This window comes from Cherax quadricarinatus, chromosome 89, assembly GCF_038502225.1.
Source record: "Cherax quadricarinatus isolate ZL_2023a chromosome 89, ASM3850222v1, whole genome shotgun sequence".
Lineage (NCBI taxonomy): Eukaryota > Metazoa > Arthropoda > Malacostraca > Decapoda > Parastacidae > Cherax > Cherax quadricarinatus.
This window is the reverse complement of record NC_091380.1, coordinates 8,837,535-8,852,174: the sequence shown is the minus strand read 5'-3', so window position 1 is coordinate 8,852,174 and position 14,640 is coordinate 8,837,535. Positions and strand designations below refer to the sequence as shown.

At 37.3% G+C, this 14,640-nt stretch overlaps 1 protein-coding gene across 8 annotated transcripts in view; it reads left to right on the top strand.

Annotated features, from left to right (window-relative positions):
• Positions 1-14,640, top strand: part of LOC128697225 (pre-mRNA cleavage complex 2 protein Pcf11) — a 171,365-nt gene that overhangs the window by 110,457 nt on the left and 46,268 nt on the right. For 6 of the 8 annotated variants that reach the window (XM_053788816.2, XM_053788815.2, XM_053788812.2 and 3 more), the window contains 2 exons: positions 4,638-4,788; positions 8,105-8,134. In XM_053788816.2, the coding sequence (XP_053644791.2) occupies positions 4,638-4,788; positions 8,105-8,134 (181 nt within the window). The remainder of the gene's footprint in view (positions 1-4,637; positions 4,789-8,104; positions 8,135-14,640) is intronic. The other 2 variants (XM_053788810.2, XM_053788814.2) reach the window with 1 other exon arrangement.

Sequence of the window (14,640 nt, the reverse complement as noted above, 5' to 3'; positions counted from 1 at the left end):
TGACACATGTTTACAATTAGATCTGGTCAGGATTTTAAAACTATTCACAATTTTTTTTTTGTAATCATTCTCATGATTTGTTGATGCTAAGATGTGTAGTTTTATTAATCTAAGCATAAAAGTTGGCCTTGTTAAACTGGATACATTCATATTTAATATATAATTAAAAATTTTAGTCTGTGTTGCCAGACCAAGTCACACACTACCCAAATGCCACAATAGAGCCATCTATTGCAAATTTTCTTTGTAAGACTCTATACAGAGATCTTTTTTACTTAGTAGTGTGGAAAACTTAATTTTTCTAAAACAGCAGATGATTATTCATAGGTGTAAAGTACCTGTGGGTTCAGCAATGATACTCAGAACTTGTCTAATCACTATTAGTAGACACTGATAAGTCAGCAGTTGCAGAATCATTTTTACACTGCACAAGCATGCCAGCTGTTGCTCATAGAGAGGGTCATCATCTGACGAACCTCTGTATCAGGAGATAATTATCTCCTGACGCAGAAATAATACACCACTATGTAATTTCCTTAATGGTGTTTCATGAGAATGAGATTAATACATCAAAACATAATTTCCCTTTCATCGTGGTTCAATTAAAATTTTGGTGCATATCTGCTGTGTGTACTTACAAGACACAAAATACTTAGTGGAATAAATTCTTTACCATGGATATAGAAAGGACGAGAAGATACAGTTAAAATTACACCTCCAAGTCGGCCACAGATGAAGTTAAACTAGGTTTTTAGAGGTCCCTCGAATCCTGAATTCACAAATAATACAAAAGACTCTACATACTATACATTTTGCTTTAGATTAAGCCCATTTTTAAGCCATCTCCTGAAATATTTGTGTAATCTGGTTAATATTTGAAAAGAACGCTCGGAAAAAAATTTCAGTTTGAATAAGCCATTGAACATATTGTGAATACAATTTGATTGTTGGTTTTCAATTTACAGATTGTATGCCAAGCCCAAAAAAAAAAAAAAAAAAAAAAAGCCATTAAAAGGTTGAATGAGTAAAGCTATCTGCAAGACGCCACTCAGTAAAAACACTGAATAAGAGAAGTAAAAACACTGAATAAGAGAAGTAAAAACACTGAATAAGAGAAGTAAAAACACTGAATAAGAGAAGTAAAAACACTGAATAAGAGAAGTAAAAACACTGAATAAGAGAAGTAAAAACACTGAATAAGAGAAGCCTTTGTATTACATATGTCTTCTAAATTTCAAGGTTTAACTACAGTACATGTATGGAAAACCTTTTTAATGAATGGGGGTAAAAATGGGATAAGCTAAGCAGTTATGAGAACTGCATATGTTATAATAACCATAAAGCAGCCTTCAAATATACGTATAGGGGGAGAGATGTTGAAAAATTTATGTAAGGTCAGAAGTGGAATATGCAGCACTTTTTGTGTCCACACCTAAAAAAAAAGATGGGGACCGGATAGAAAAAAATCACAAAATGTATCCAAGTGGAAAAATGTCAGGAAAAACTGAAAACTCTAGATTCTCATGCCGATTGATAGGCGTGATAGACTAGACATGACGACAACATATAAGCCAGCAAAATGATATGAATATTAGATAAGAAAGTTGTTTAGTGGCCTTCAATGGGGTTAACAGACTCCACATGTAAATAAAGAAAAATATGGACCCAAAGAGATACTGGAAATTTTTTTTTTATCATTTGAATGGTGAAAATTATAAATTGGAGAAGGCAGCAGTACGCCATGGAAAATTTTAAGGAATTATATGATAAAAAATGAATGGTGAATTTTATTGTAAATAAAGTGTCATGATGAAAGTGAGAGATCGCAATAAGAGAAGTTAGGGATAAAAAGTCATTACTGGCAAAAATGTCACCTGAAAATCATAAAAGTACAGTACAGTGGAACCTCGGTTCTTGAACAGCTCTGTACTCGAACAATTTGGTATTCAAATGCTTTGTTCAGTAAACAAATCGCTTGGTAGTCGACCATTTGCTCAGCACTCGACCAAACAAACGCGACCTACCAGAACTTTGCTATTAACTATTTCGTGTTTTTTTTTTTTCACATTTTTTGTTTTTTATATTGTATAAATAAATCACCATGGGGCCTAAGAGGGTTAATGATAATAGCCAACCAAAAAGAAAATTGGTTGGGAAAAATTTGTTCTATACTTGAACAGATCGGCACTCAAACAGCTTTCTGGACTCAATTAAGTTCGAGTTCTGAGGTTCCACTGTACTTCATATCTTCAGCAGACGCTGATCCTCTTCTGCTAGGACCCAGGACAGTCTGATGTACTAATCAATGAACTTGCTCAACAGTCACTTTTTAAACTTCTCAGTGCCTTATAGATCACATAAAAGACTCAATAACTGTTGTCAAACAAGCTGCATTTGTGACTGTTAGACACAAGATTCACATATGCAAATCTCGCGGAGAGATGCCCATCTTATCTGAGAGAAGTGACAGTCAAACATCGTTTGATGGTCTTATTATTGTTAGAAGATGTACACTTGACTTTATTTATGCTCTGACACTCAAGGTGCACTTCTTTCTGAAAGTGTCCATCTTCAATGCAGTGTGTCTTTTTAACCCTTAAATGGTTCAAACGTATATATACGTTTTTTCAACATCTGAAAGTATGTAAAAAATTTAGATCTTTTTTTTTTGTTTTACATGTGAAAACGTGTAAAAAAAACTTTTATCTACATTTTTTTTTTTCATATTTGAAAATATGTAAAAAAAAGTAGATCTACTTTTGTAGCTACGAATTTGAACGTCGATCTGTTTGGACCTTTTAAGGGCTAAATGAAGTCAACCTCTTACATCAGCTGTGACTGTTATTTAGCAGACTAACCATTTATGCCTCTACCCTTTAATACAAGCACCACTCTCCCTTCGTCCCCATAGAACGCTGAATGACCCATATGGGTTGAGCATTATTTTTTTTTCTTTTAGGTAAACCATTTAAAAAAAAATTACCTAACATTATTTTAAATTTGTGACTTTTTTTTTTTTTTTTTTTTTATCTTTAACTTGAGTGCTAGTATGGTATGGGTATGAATGTACAGTATTGACAAGTGATGAATGCCCTAATAGTTCTAAGTTCTCTTTAAATATCGCAACTTCCCTTACCCCTTGCCTCCCCTTGTCAGATTGTTATATCCTCTCACTTAAGTTGATTCCTTCGTGTGTTGTTTTAGGAAGTTACAGACTGCAGAGTCTGTGGGGGTGGGTCATATGGCTCCCATTTTATTTTGTCTGGGTTGAAATTGCCTAGGATTATTTAATTAACTGACCATTTACTATGTCAGCCATTTACTATGGCTTCAGGGTTTGGAAGGTTTTTGTAGATTGAGTCATGTGTTTGTCAGAGAACTGTATGTTACAGCCACGAAGACCCCAGGATCTGTCACAGTAATTATTCTTGTGTTGTCTTTGAGAAATCCATATAAGCAGTCATAAGTTCAAGCCTCCAGCCATTACTGATAGGTTGTGCTGCTAATTATCGTCTTTTACAAGCATGCCAGCTGTTGCTCATAGAGTGGGTCATCATCTGATGAACCTCTGTGTTAGGAGATAATTGTCTCCTGACGCAGAAATAATACACCACTATATAACTTCCTTGGTGTTTCATGAGAATGAGATAAATACATCAGAAAATATTTCCTTTTCATCGTGGTCCAATTAAAATTTTGAGGAACAAAGGAAATCCTGATCAAATCAGTTAACTTGGCTTTAGTGATTGTGATGATGCCTGGGCAGTTTTTAATTCTTTTAGTGTGCTGATCTTATTTTGGGAGCCTCTCTTGTTGTCATGAAGTCCTGCATGTCAAATGATTGATTAATTTAGAGAGCTGGAAAATGTTTGGTCCTAATTAATTTAGGGGGCTGGAAAATATTTACTCGTGATTAATATAGGGGATTGGAAAATATTTGGTCATGGTCTTTTAGGTAAAAGATGAGAGTCTGGAGTTGGAGTTGAGGATATTCCTTGGTAAAGTATGAGGGGTGATTGCATTTACTATGGATGATTGATGGGCTAGTGTGAGTGTGGGTGGAGTTACCATAAAACATATACAGAAGTATCAGTATTTATGAAACTAGTTTCAGCTCTTCAGAGGCTGTACTCCCTGTTCCCATTATACTCCTCTGTAAACAATTGACTGGTGCCCACAGGAGGGGTATGGGGTGAATGCTGCCCATACACTGGTCATGGAGTGCATAAAATCATCAAACTATGTCTTTGGAGATAGGGTATGTAAATAGTATATAGGTACTATATAACATAACGCGCATATGAAGAAATACAGAATCATGAATTGCATCTGACCGTTATAATTATTTATACATGAGATTCTGCTTCTTTTTAGGCATTTCTTCACCAGCTGAGAAGGTTTTCAAACATTTTTATTAATTATTTAAATGTTAACCACTTTGAAAACTTCTGAACTGGTGCTTCCATTGTACCAAAAAAAAAAAGTGTACTGGTGGGGTCAAATATTTTTTTGTCTGTGTAAAGGACAAGGATTGAACACAGGAATTTTCTGTAAGAAAACTCAGTGATTAACGATGTTCAAGTGTTAAAATGAGTGCAATCCTTGCCCTCTGCCAACAACCACAAACTGCATTTCAGCTAAGAAGCCAGAAGCCAGCACCCCTCCCGCATCTGCAGCATCAAGCACCGGCATCGGGGACACTGACTACCGTCAGTTTACGTCACCACCAAAGAGGCCGGCCACCGACGAAAATATTTCCCCACCCAAACCCGACAACATCATTGATGAGTAAGTTGTTTTTCCTTTTGTTGCTGGTCAGTGTGGGCATGTAAATTACTTTTTTCTTGTTAGGTAGCTGTTGTATGAATCAGCCAACAACTGGTGGGCAAAAGACAGGATAAAGGTTTTATCATTGCAACATTTCACTTGCAAGAAGTTGACAGTCTTGTAGGCAAAATATTGCAATGATAAAATATCTCCATTAGCTGTGTGGCTCTTTTTCCTCTATTTTGTAAAGTTTATTTCAACAATAACTGCCATAAAACAGTAAGTGTTTGTTTCATTTGTTTATTTAGTGAGGGCGGGATTTATTGATACATACTGGTTTGTTTGATGTGTATTTTAAAGCGATACATTAATATAATTTTGAGTTGTGTGAAAGCAACAATTTAGTTATGCCTGTGTACCACTACTCTGGTTTTTATACATACAGTTTGTACTGTATATTGTCGTGGCATACTCCTAAGATGTTAAGGTGGTAATGTTTATGTATAGAGGCGAGCCCCGCTTATAAAGCGAAAATTGTTGCGAAGTAAAACATAGCCGTTTTCACTTTCAAATGCATATAAAAGCCTGATAACATGTTTATATTATCATATATTAAGTGAGCAATTGAGCTAGGCCTAAAAAATGCATATTCAGTACACAAATTACTTACCTTAAAATATGTTTAACCTTAGCTTATAGTGAGTGGTGAATATATTTATTGTAAGAAGCCTGAATAAATGAAGAATGGCTATAGTGAAACACTGCTGTATTAGTGAAACACTGTACAGCGGGCCCCGCCTCTATACGAGTCTCTGGCCTAGTGCATTTGCTTTAGGCCTTACAAACTGATCATCTTCGACTTTGCCAAAGAAAAATTAGATCACAGAACAGGTGGGGTTTGAACCCATGGCAGTTGTGTTGTTATGATTTCGTGAGTCAAGGCTAAGGGACCAATTACCTCAGACTACGCCTTCTCTTTGTCTTCTGTCTCCAGGATTTTAATTCATCCCTGCATTCGACTGATGAAGTCTAGTGCAGGTGAAATGTTTCATCTATAAATATACATAATATCGTACTGTTTTGTCTTGTGTTGTGAAAAGCAGGTATCATGCATTGTGAAAAAAATGTGGTGTATGGTGCCACTGTGTACAGCAGGTCCTCGTATAATGCTGTTACGCAGAACATTGTTTCGTTATAACAGTGAGAAAAAAAATTGAATGAATACAGTGAATGCAAATTATTGTAAAATAGAAATTTTTTAAGTATACAGTATTCATAAAGTGATCAATTTGCTTAAGAGGCACGTAAGTTCCCTCATCTTCTAATAACATGTTCATTTTTCCACTATAATCTACCTTGTCCATAATTACTATCGCATTTGCTTTGCTTTCGTAAGGTGAAGTCCAAGATCTTTCCTCAATTCATGGTATAACTTAACAAATCTCTGATGACAATTGTGTTGCAGAGGTCTGAGTGAAGCTCAGATCCTAGACTTCACCTTGAAAAACAAAGCAAATGTCATAGTATTTATGGACGAGGTAGATTATAGTGGAGAAATGAACATGCTGTTAGATGACGTGGGTACTTACATGCCCCTTAAAGCCACAGTTTCCAAGAACCTGTTGATAATGTTAAGTGAGGACTCGCTGTACATGGCCATGTTGATTGTGTCTAGTGGTGTGGATTTTGTTTTACTCTGAAGAACTTAACATGCAACCAAAGAATGGGGCTTTTCAAAATTAAAAATGTAATGGACTAGCTTACATATATATGAAGATTAGCATTATGGAAATGCAGAAACAGATTCTGGTAGGATGTAATTTTCATAAGATACCATATTTCGCAGCTTATAAAACTAGTTTTAGTTTCAATAGCTCGGCATCAGACGTAACTGGGAGAGCGATAGCCCACCCTACATCCCAAACTTATAGCTCCCATCACTGACCTTCAATTTATAGGATGCAGGCTGGTTTTTGGAGACATTTTATAGAAAAAACAATGCAACTAATAAGCCGCAAAATATGGTGAAGGTAAACTTTAGATTAATTAGACATAAAGTTGATGAGGTACAATTTTGTCGAAATCCTCTTTTTGTAACTATGTTTTATTACTAAAAACGTGTAATTTATTTGAGTGACAAATATGTATTAGCACCAGAAATATAATACTTTTTAGATTTACAAGCTAGAACACATTCTGAATTTCTTATCAGTGAGATTTTACAATATACTGTACTGTAAATTTGCTGTAGACTGATGGTTTGTAGTGTATTGGTTATTATATGTTTTACCAGTGTGTGTGTGTGTGTGTGTGTGTGTGTGTGTGTGTGTGTGTGTGTGTGTGTGCTTGTTTATGTATTTGTTTGTTTGTCTAACCTGATTTCACTGGCATGTTTAGTATGTATGTTAGTGTGTGTGCATGCGTGCACGCACTCATTTGTGGATGCAGGCATTGATTCTCAGATCCTGGCCCCACCTCTTTATTTGCTGCTCTCCAGTTTTACTTCCTTGTAGCCTCATGAGCCCTATTGTATCTGCTCTTGAAACCATGTATGTATCCTGTCTCCACCACTTCCGCACTAAGATCATTCCACTTCCTGACCACTCAGAGACTGAAGAAATACTTTCTAACATCCCTGGATTCATCCTTTTCTTTAACTTTCAGTTGTGTCCCCAAGTTCTCATTTCTCTGCTCTTGAACAGCCTATTCCTGTCTTCCTTATCAATTTCTCTTAAGTATTTTATATGTTATTATATCTCCTCAGGTTTTCTGTTCTCCAGTGCTAGATTTTTTCCATTAACCTCTTCTTATAGTTCTTACCCCTTATTACACTGACTTGTCTAGTGTGTGTGTGTGTGTGTGTGTGTGTGTGTGTGAGTGTGTGTGTGTGAGTGTGTGTGTGTGAGTGTGTGTGTGTGAGTGCATGTGTGTGTGTGAGTGTGAGAGTGTGTGAGTGTGTGTGAGTGTGAGTGTGTGTGTGTGTGAGTGCATGTGTGTGTGTGTGTGAGTGTGAGAGTGTGTGTGTGTGTGTGTGAGTGTGAGAGAGAGAGAGAGAGAGAGAGAGAGAGAGAGAGGGAGGGTACAGTTTTCTGTAGTGTGTGTAAAGTACAGTTTTGTGTATTGTGTGTGTGTGAAGGAGGGGGGATATACTGATTGCACTGGCTTGTTTACTGATTATGCTAGCTTGCTTAGTGTGTGTGATATACATTCTTACAAAGTTTGTATGTGGAGACTTAACAGCTACACTGGCTTGTGTAATGTGCGTGTGTTACTGTGTTATTATTGCACTAGTCAATTCTGATTTCCAACACGTGTTTTTTGCACCTCTGCTTTGCAGGAAACCGACAGAGCTGCGTCAAGATCTTGGGTAAGACATTGTCTTTGTTGTGAAGGACTGGGTGGGGGTTTAGAGAGACGGAGAGAGGGTTGGTAGTAGATTATGCTTGTGACAGAGCTGCATAACTTTTTTCTTTTTTTAAACACATTGGCTGTTTCCCACTGAGGCAGGGTGACCCCCCTCCCCCCCCCCCCCCCCAAAAAAAAAAAAAATCTGTTACACAGCTTTCTGCATTAATTAACCCTTAAACGGTCCAAACAGATCGACGTTCAAATTCGTAGTGCTACAAAAGTAGATCTACTTTTTTTACATATTTTCAAATATAACAAAAAAAATGTAGATAAAAGTTTTTTTTACACGTTTTCACATGTAAAAAAAAAATCTACATTTTTTTTACATACTTTCAGATGTTGAAAAAACGTATATATACGTTTGGACCATTTAAGGGTTAATGTGAAGTTTATAATGTAAGGTATTTTTATTGTGAATACATGCTTAAATATATTATTGTCACACACTGCAAACACCTTGCATTGTAAGCTTCACATTAACCCTTTCAGGGTCCGTGCCATAGATCTACGGCTTTACGTTCAGGGTCCAGACCGTAGATCTATGCCATGAGCTCAGCTCACTCTGATAAGCTGTGAGCAGTAAATTTGGGCCTAGATATGAGAGAATACATCTATGTGGTATGTGTGCACCACATAAAACAAATCCTGCAGCACACAGTGTATAATGAGAGACAAAAAACTGAGACCGTGATTTTCGATTAAAACAGCGACTTTGCAGTGCTTTTTTGTATGTTTTTTATAGTTGTATTTGCGATTTCTTGGTCTCAATTGATAGAATGGAAGACATATTACAGAAATAGAGATGATTTTGATTGGTTTTAGCACTGGAAATGGCTTGAAACTGAGCTCAAAGTAGTGGAAATGTTAAATTTTTGCAGATGTTCAAGAGTAAACAAACAACCTCACACGTCTAATACACGCCAGCTGGTGGGTCTAATATACATTCACAAATGTGGTGATGATATTTATACAATTATTACAATATTGCATAACAGTAAATCTTCTATTTTTTGGTTTGAATAAAAATTTATTATGTGAATAAAAAATCAAAATGGAATTCATTTGTAAAGCCTCAAGATGTAAGTAATGAACAGAGGAAATGTTAGTTTAGTGCCAGGAATACCTTCATTGTTTATTCTGGACCCTATTTTGAAATTGGAATATTTTGAACTTTGTGTTAAATTGGCCAAATTACTAATTTCCGATCACTTTATTTTGTAGTTGAAACAGTTGACTTGGCGATTTCTTGTGCTCAATCGATAGAATAAAAGTAATACTAGTGAAATAACTAAGAATTTGGTCGACTGGAATAATGTAATTGGCCTAAAATGGGAGTCAAACTGCCAATTCATAAATATCGCTGACACATCAAAGTTCGCGAGAGCATAAGTTCATCAATTTTCCATCAAATTTCGTACTTTTTGTTTTATTACCTTCAGAAAAAGATTCTCTACCATTTCATAAGAAAAAATAAAAAAATTTTTTTTTTAAATTCTTGGACCCTGGTGCACACTTTGAAATTTGGCCTCTGGACCCTGAAAGGGTTAACTCTTAACCCTTAAACGGTTCAAAGGTATATATACGTTCACTCGCGTAGCGCCCCAAATTTTTTGAGAGAAAAAAAAAAAATATTTTAAAAGGAAAAAAGAGCATATGATACCCAGGCACCCCCAATTATTTTAATATGGCACACAGTGAGTGCACACACCCATTCTCTTATGTCTAGGTGACTCAGGCTTATTGTGGCAATGTTGAATGAATGACAAAGAAAACGTATATATACGTTTGGGGCGCTACGCGCGTGAACGTATATATATGTTTGGACCGTTTAAGGGTTAAACTGTCCAAACATAGATCTACATTGACGTGCGTAGCACTTCGACCTTTAGTTTCTCCATTTGAAAGCATGTAAAATTGGACGTAGATCTACGTTTGGAGCACTACGCACGTCAACGTAGATCTATGTTTGGACAGTTTAAGGGCTAATGTAGAAACCTTGTGTAACAATCATCACCCCTCATTCAGAGGATTAAAATATTTCGCCGTTCACTTGACTGTTACTCAGGGGGTTAGTTTTTGTTGGGAATACCAGTTTAAATATGGGAAATGGTTTTGATTTTTTGTTCATGTTATTGAAAACCAGCTTATTTGGGTTAACCCTTCTTGGATGACTTTCCCAGAATCGCATACGACCCGTAAATGGGTATACATGTATTTTGGTTTTGGCAGGAACCAAGCAGAAAGCAAGTTTTTGGTAATGTAATAATAATAGAGGGAAATGGCTGACGTGATAAAGCAATTAATACTGTAAGTCCTTGACTTAAAAACACATTGAGAATCTTCTGTATTTTGTGTATATCATTATTGTGTATATTATTATTATTATTATACATAATACAGAAGGAGGGGTGTTAATGTTGCAGTTTAAAAACTGTAGTGTAAAGCACCCTTCTGGCAAGACAGTGATGGAGTGAATGATGGTGAAAGTTTTTCTTTTTCGGGCCACCCTGCCTTGGTGGGAATCGGCCGGTGTGATAATAAAAATAAAAAATAACAGAAGGTCACCAACACGTTCGTAATTGAATACTTCCTGTATTATGAATGTTGTACACAATTCAAGGGGTCCCCAATTTGTTTGTAAATCAAGGACTTACTGTAATAGATTCAGAAATGATAGTTGGGAAGTACTCAGTTCCTCACCCCCACCCATTCCCTAGTAATGAGCTCTAACCATTTTTTTAATCTTCAGATTCATGTTTCCTGTATTTAGAATGGGTTTTTCTTATACAGAAGCTTAAGATATTTATTGCATTACATCTCTGCTGTAAATTATTAAAGGCTCAGCCTTGCTCACCCTCCTCAAATTATTCACCAAAGATCTCTGCATGTTTTATATGACTTAAATAATTGTGATGTGAATGCCTCTAGAAATGGTTACTCAGTATATGAGTGTCTTTGTATACAATACAGGATGGCCCCATATATACACCATTTATTTTTGGTGCTCCATGTTTTTGTCTGGTGGAACATAATAAACAATGGCTCAGTTTGAAGCCAACAAGAACATGGACTGCTGAACAGAAGGAGATATAGTATATGCAGGGTCCTCCTGTATCTTTATTTCTGATAAGCTGTGTTGTAGATGCTTGGGAGATGGTGTAGAGGAATTATTTCAGTATCATTAAATTAAGCTTGTAGACATTTTCAGAAAGGTATTGTTTATATATATATATTTTTTTTCAACTAGTCAGCTGTCTCTCACCGAGGCAGGGTGACCCAAAAAGGAAGAAAATCCTCGAAAAGAAAATACTTTCATCATCATTCAACACTTTCATCTCACTCACACACAATCACTGTTTTTGCCAAGGCACCCAGATACAACAGTTTAGAAGTAAATAAAACAGTTTACAGGCATATAAAACATGCCCTTCCAAACTGCCAGTATCCCAAACCCCTCCTCTAAAGTGCAGGCATTGTACTTCCCATTTCCAGAACTCAAGTCCTGCTATATAAAAATAACTGGTTTCCCTGAATCCCTTCACTAAATGTTACTCTGCTCACACTCCAACAGCTCGTCAGGCCCCAAAAACCATTTGTCTCCATTCACTCCTATCTAACATGCTCACACATGCTTGCTCGTCCACAAAACCTTTACCCCCTCCCTCCAGCCTTTTCAAGGACGACCCCTAACCCGCCTTCTTTTCCCTACAGGTTTATATGCTCTCCATGTCATTCTACTTTGATCCATTCTCTCTAAATGACCAAACCACCTCAACAACCCCTCCTCATCCCTCTGACTAATACTTTTATTAGCTCCACACCTCCTAATTTCCACACTCCAAATTCTTTGCATAATATTTGCACCACACACTGCCCTTAGACAGGACATCTCCACTGCCTCCAACCGCCTCCTCGCTGTAGCATTTACAACCCAAGCTTCACACCCATATATGAGTGTTGGTACTACTGTACTTTCATACATTCCCCTTTTTGCCTCCATGGATAACATTTTTTGACTCCACATATACCTCAATGCACCACTCTCCTTTTTTTCCTTCATCAGTTCTTTGGTTAACCTCATCCTTCATAAACCCATCCGCTGACACGTCAACTCTCAAATACGTATCTGAAAATATTCACTTGTTCCATACTCCCTCTCTCCAGTGTGATATCCAATTTTTCTTTATCTAAATCATTTGATACCCTCATCACCTTACTCTTATTGATGTTCACTTTCAACTTCCTACCTTTACACACCCTCCCAAACTCATTCACTAACCTTTGCAATTTTTCTTTAGAATCTCCCATAAGCACAGTATCATCAGCAAAAGTAACTGTGTCAATTCCCATTTTGTATTTGATTCCCCATAATTTAATCCCACCCCTCTCCCGAACACCCTAGCATTTACTTCTTTTACAACCCCATCTATAAATATATCAAACAACCATGGTGACATTACACATCCCTGTCTAAGACCTACTTTTACCGGGAAGTAGTCTCCCTCTCTTCTACACACCCTAACCTGAGCCTCACTATCCTCATAAAAACTCTTTACAGCATTTAGTAACTTACCACCTATTCCATATACTTGCAACATCTGCCACATTGCTCCCCTATCCACTCTATCATATGCCTTTTCTAAATCCATAAATGCAATAAAAACTTCCCTACCTTTATCTAAATACTGTTCACATATATGCTTCAATGTAAACACTTGATCTACACATCCCCTACCCACTCTGAAACCTCATTGCTCATCCACAGTCCTACATTCTGTCTTACCTCTAATTCTTTCAATAATAACCCTACCGTACACTTTTCCTGGTATACTCAGTAAACTTATTCCCCTATAATTTTTACAATCTCTTTTGTCCCCCTTCCCTTTATATAAAGGGACTATACATGCCAATCCCTAGATACCTTCCCCTTTTTCTTACATTTATTAAACAAAAGTAATACCAACCACTCCAACACTATATCCTCCCTCTTTGCTTTTAACATTTCTGTCATGATCCCGTCAGTTCCAGCTGCTTTACCCCCTTTATTTCTACGTAATGCCTCACGTACCTCCCCCACACACATCCTGCTCTTCTTCACTCCTAAAAGATGTTATACTTCCCTGGCCAATGCATGAAATTACCGCCTCCCTTTCTTCATCGACATTTAAAAGTTCCTCAAAACATTCCTGCCATCCACCCAGTACCTCCATCTCCCCATCTACTAACTCCCCTACTCTGTTTTTAACTGACAAATCCATACGTTCCCTAGGCTTTCTTAACTTGTTTAACTCACTCCAAATCTTTTTCTTATTTTCATCAAAATTTCTTGACAGTGCCTCTCCCACTCTATCATCTGCTCTCCTTTTGCACTCTCTTACCACTCTCTTAACCTTTCTTTAACTCTCCATATACCCTACTCTTCTTATAACACTTCTGTTTTGTAAATACCTCTTATAAGCTACCTTTTTCTCTTTTATCACACCCTTTACTTCATCATTCCACCAATCACTCCTCTTTCCTCCTGCCCCCACCCGCCTATAACCACAAACTTCTGCCCCACATTCTAATACTGCATTTTTAAAACTCATCCAACCCTCTTCAACCCCCCCATAACTCATACCTGCACCAGCCCACCTTTCTGCCAATAGTTGCTTACATCTCACCCGAACTTCCTCCTCCCTTAGTTTATACACTTTCACCTCCCTCTTACTTGTTGTTCCCATTTTCCTCTTATCCCGTTTTTTTTTTTAACACAGGGTTTGACAAGGTTAAGGATCCCTAGCTTTATTGACAAGCTATTTATAGGTTAAGGATTCCTAACTTTATTGACAAGCTAAGAGCTGTTACCTACATCAGCTCATTTGAAAGCAATTTTATTGTTATGAGACATACAAGTAGGGAACAGGATGAAGTTGGAGCCATCTGTTGGCCAGCATTTTCTTTTGATCAACTGACTTTTTCTCGTTGACATCATTATGCTGTACGAATGTGTTCCAGACTCGAGTCATCCTGGGTATATAGGATCTCAGATGGAGTGATGTTCTGGAGAAGGGTACAGCCAGAGTGAAGTTGCTGCTTTCTGCCCATCTTGTGGCATAAAAGCTTGTTTCACACTGTCCTCGAAGTGGATCCAAGTGTGGTACTTTGACAATATTGGCCTTGTACATAACAGTAAGGCCACCCACATCCCTCCTATGTTGAAGGCTCTGCTGAAATGACAGATCTATCCAGGATGGGTCCAGGTGAGAGATGAGACGTCTTGCTCTGTTCTCTACTCTGTCAAGCAGTCGCAGATGAGAGGGGGGGCAGGCAAACCAAGAAAGTGGAGCATACTCAAGGTGCGAGCGGACTTGTGCCTCATACAGAATCTTGCAACCCCTACTGTCAAGTAGATGCGAGATACGGCGAAGTGCTGTAAGCTTCCTGGCTGCCTTGTTTGCAAGATTTACAACATGGTTCTTCATG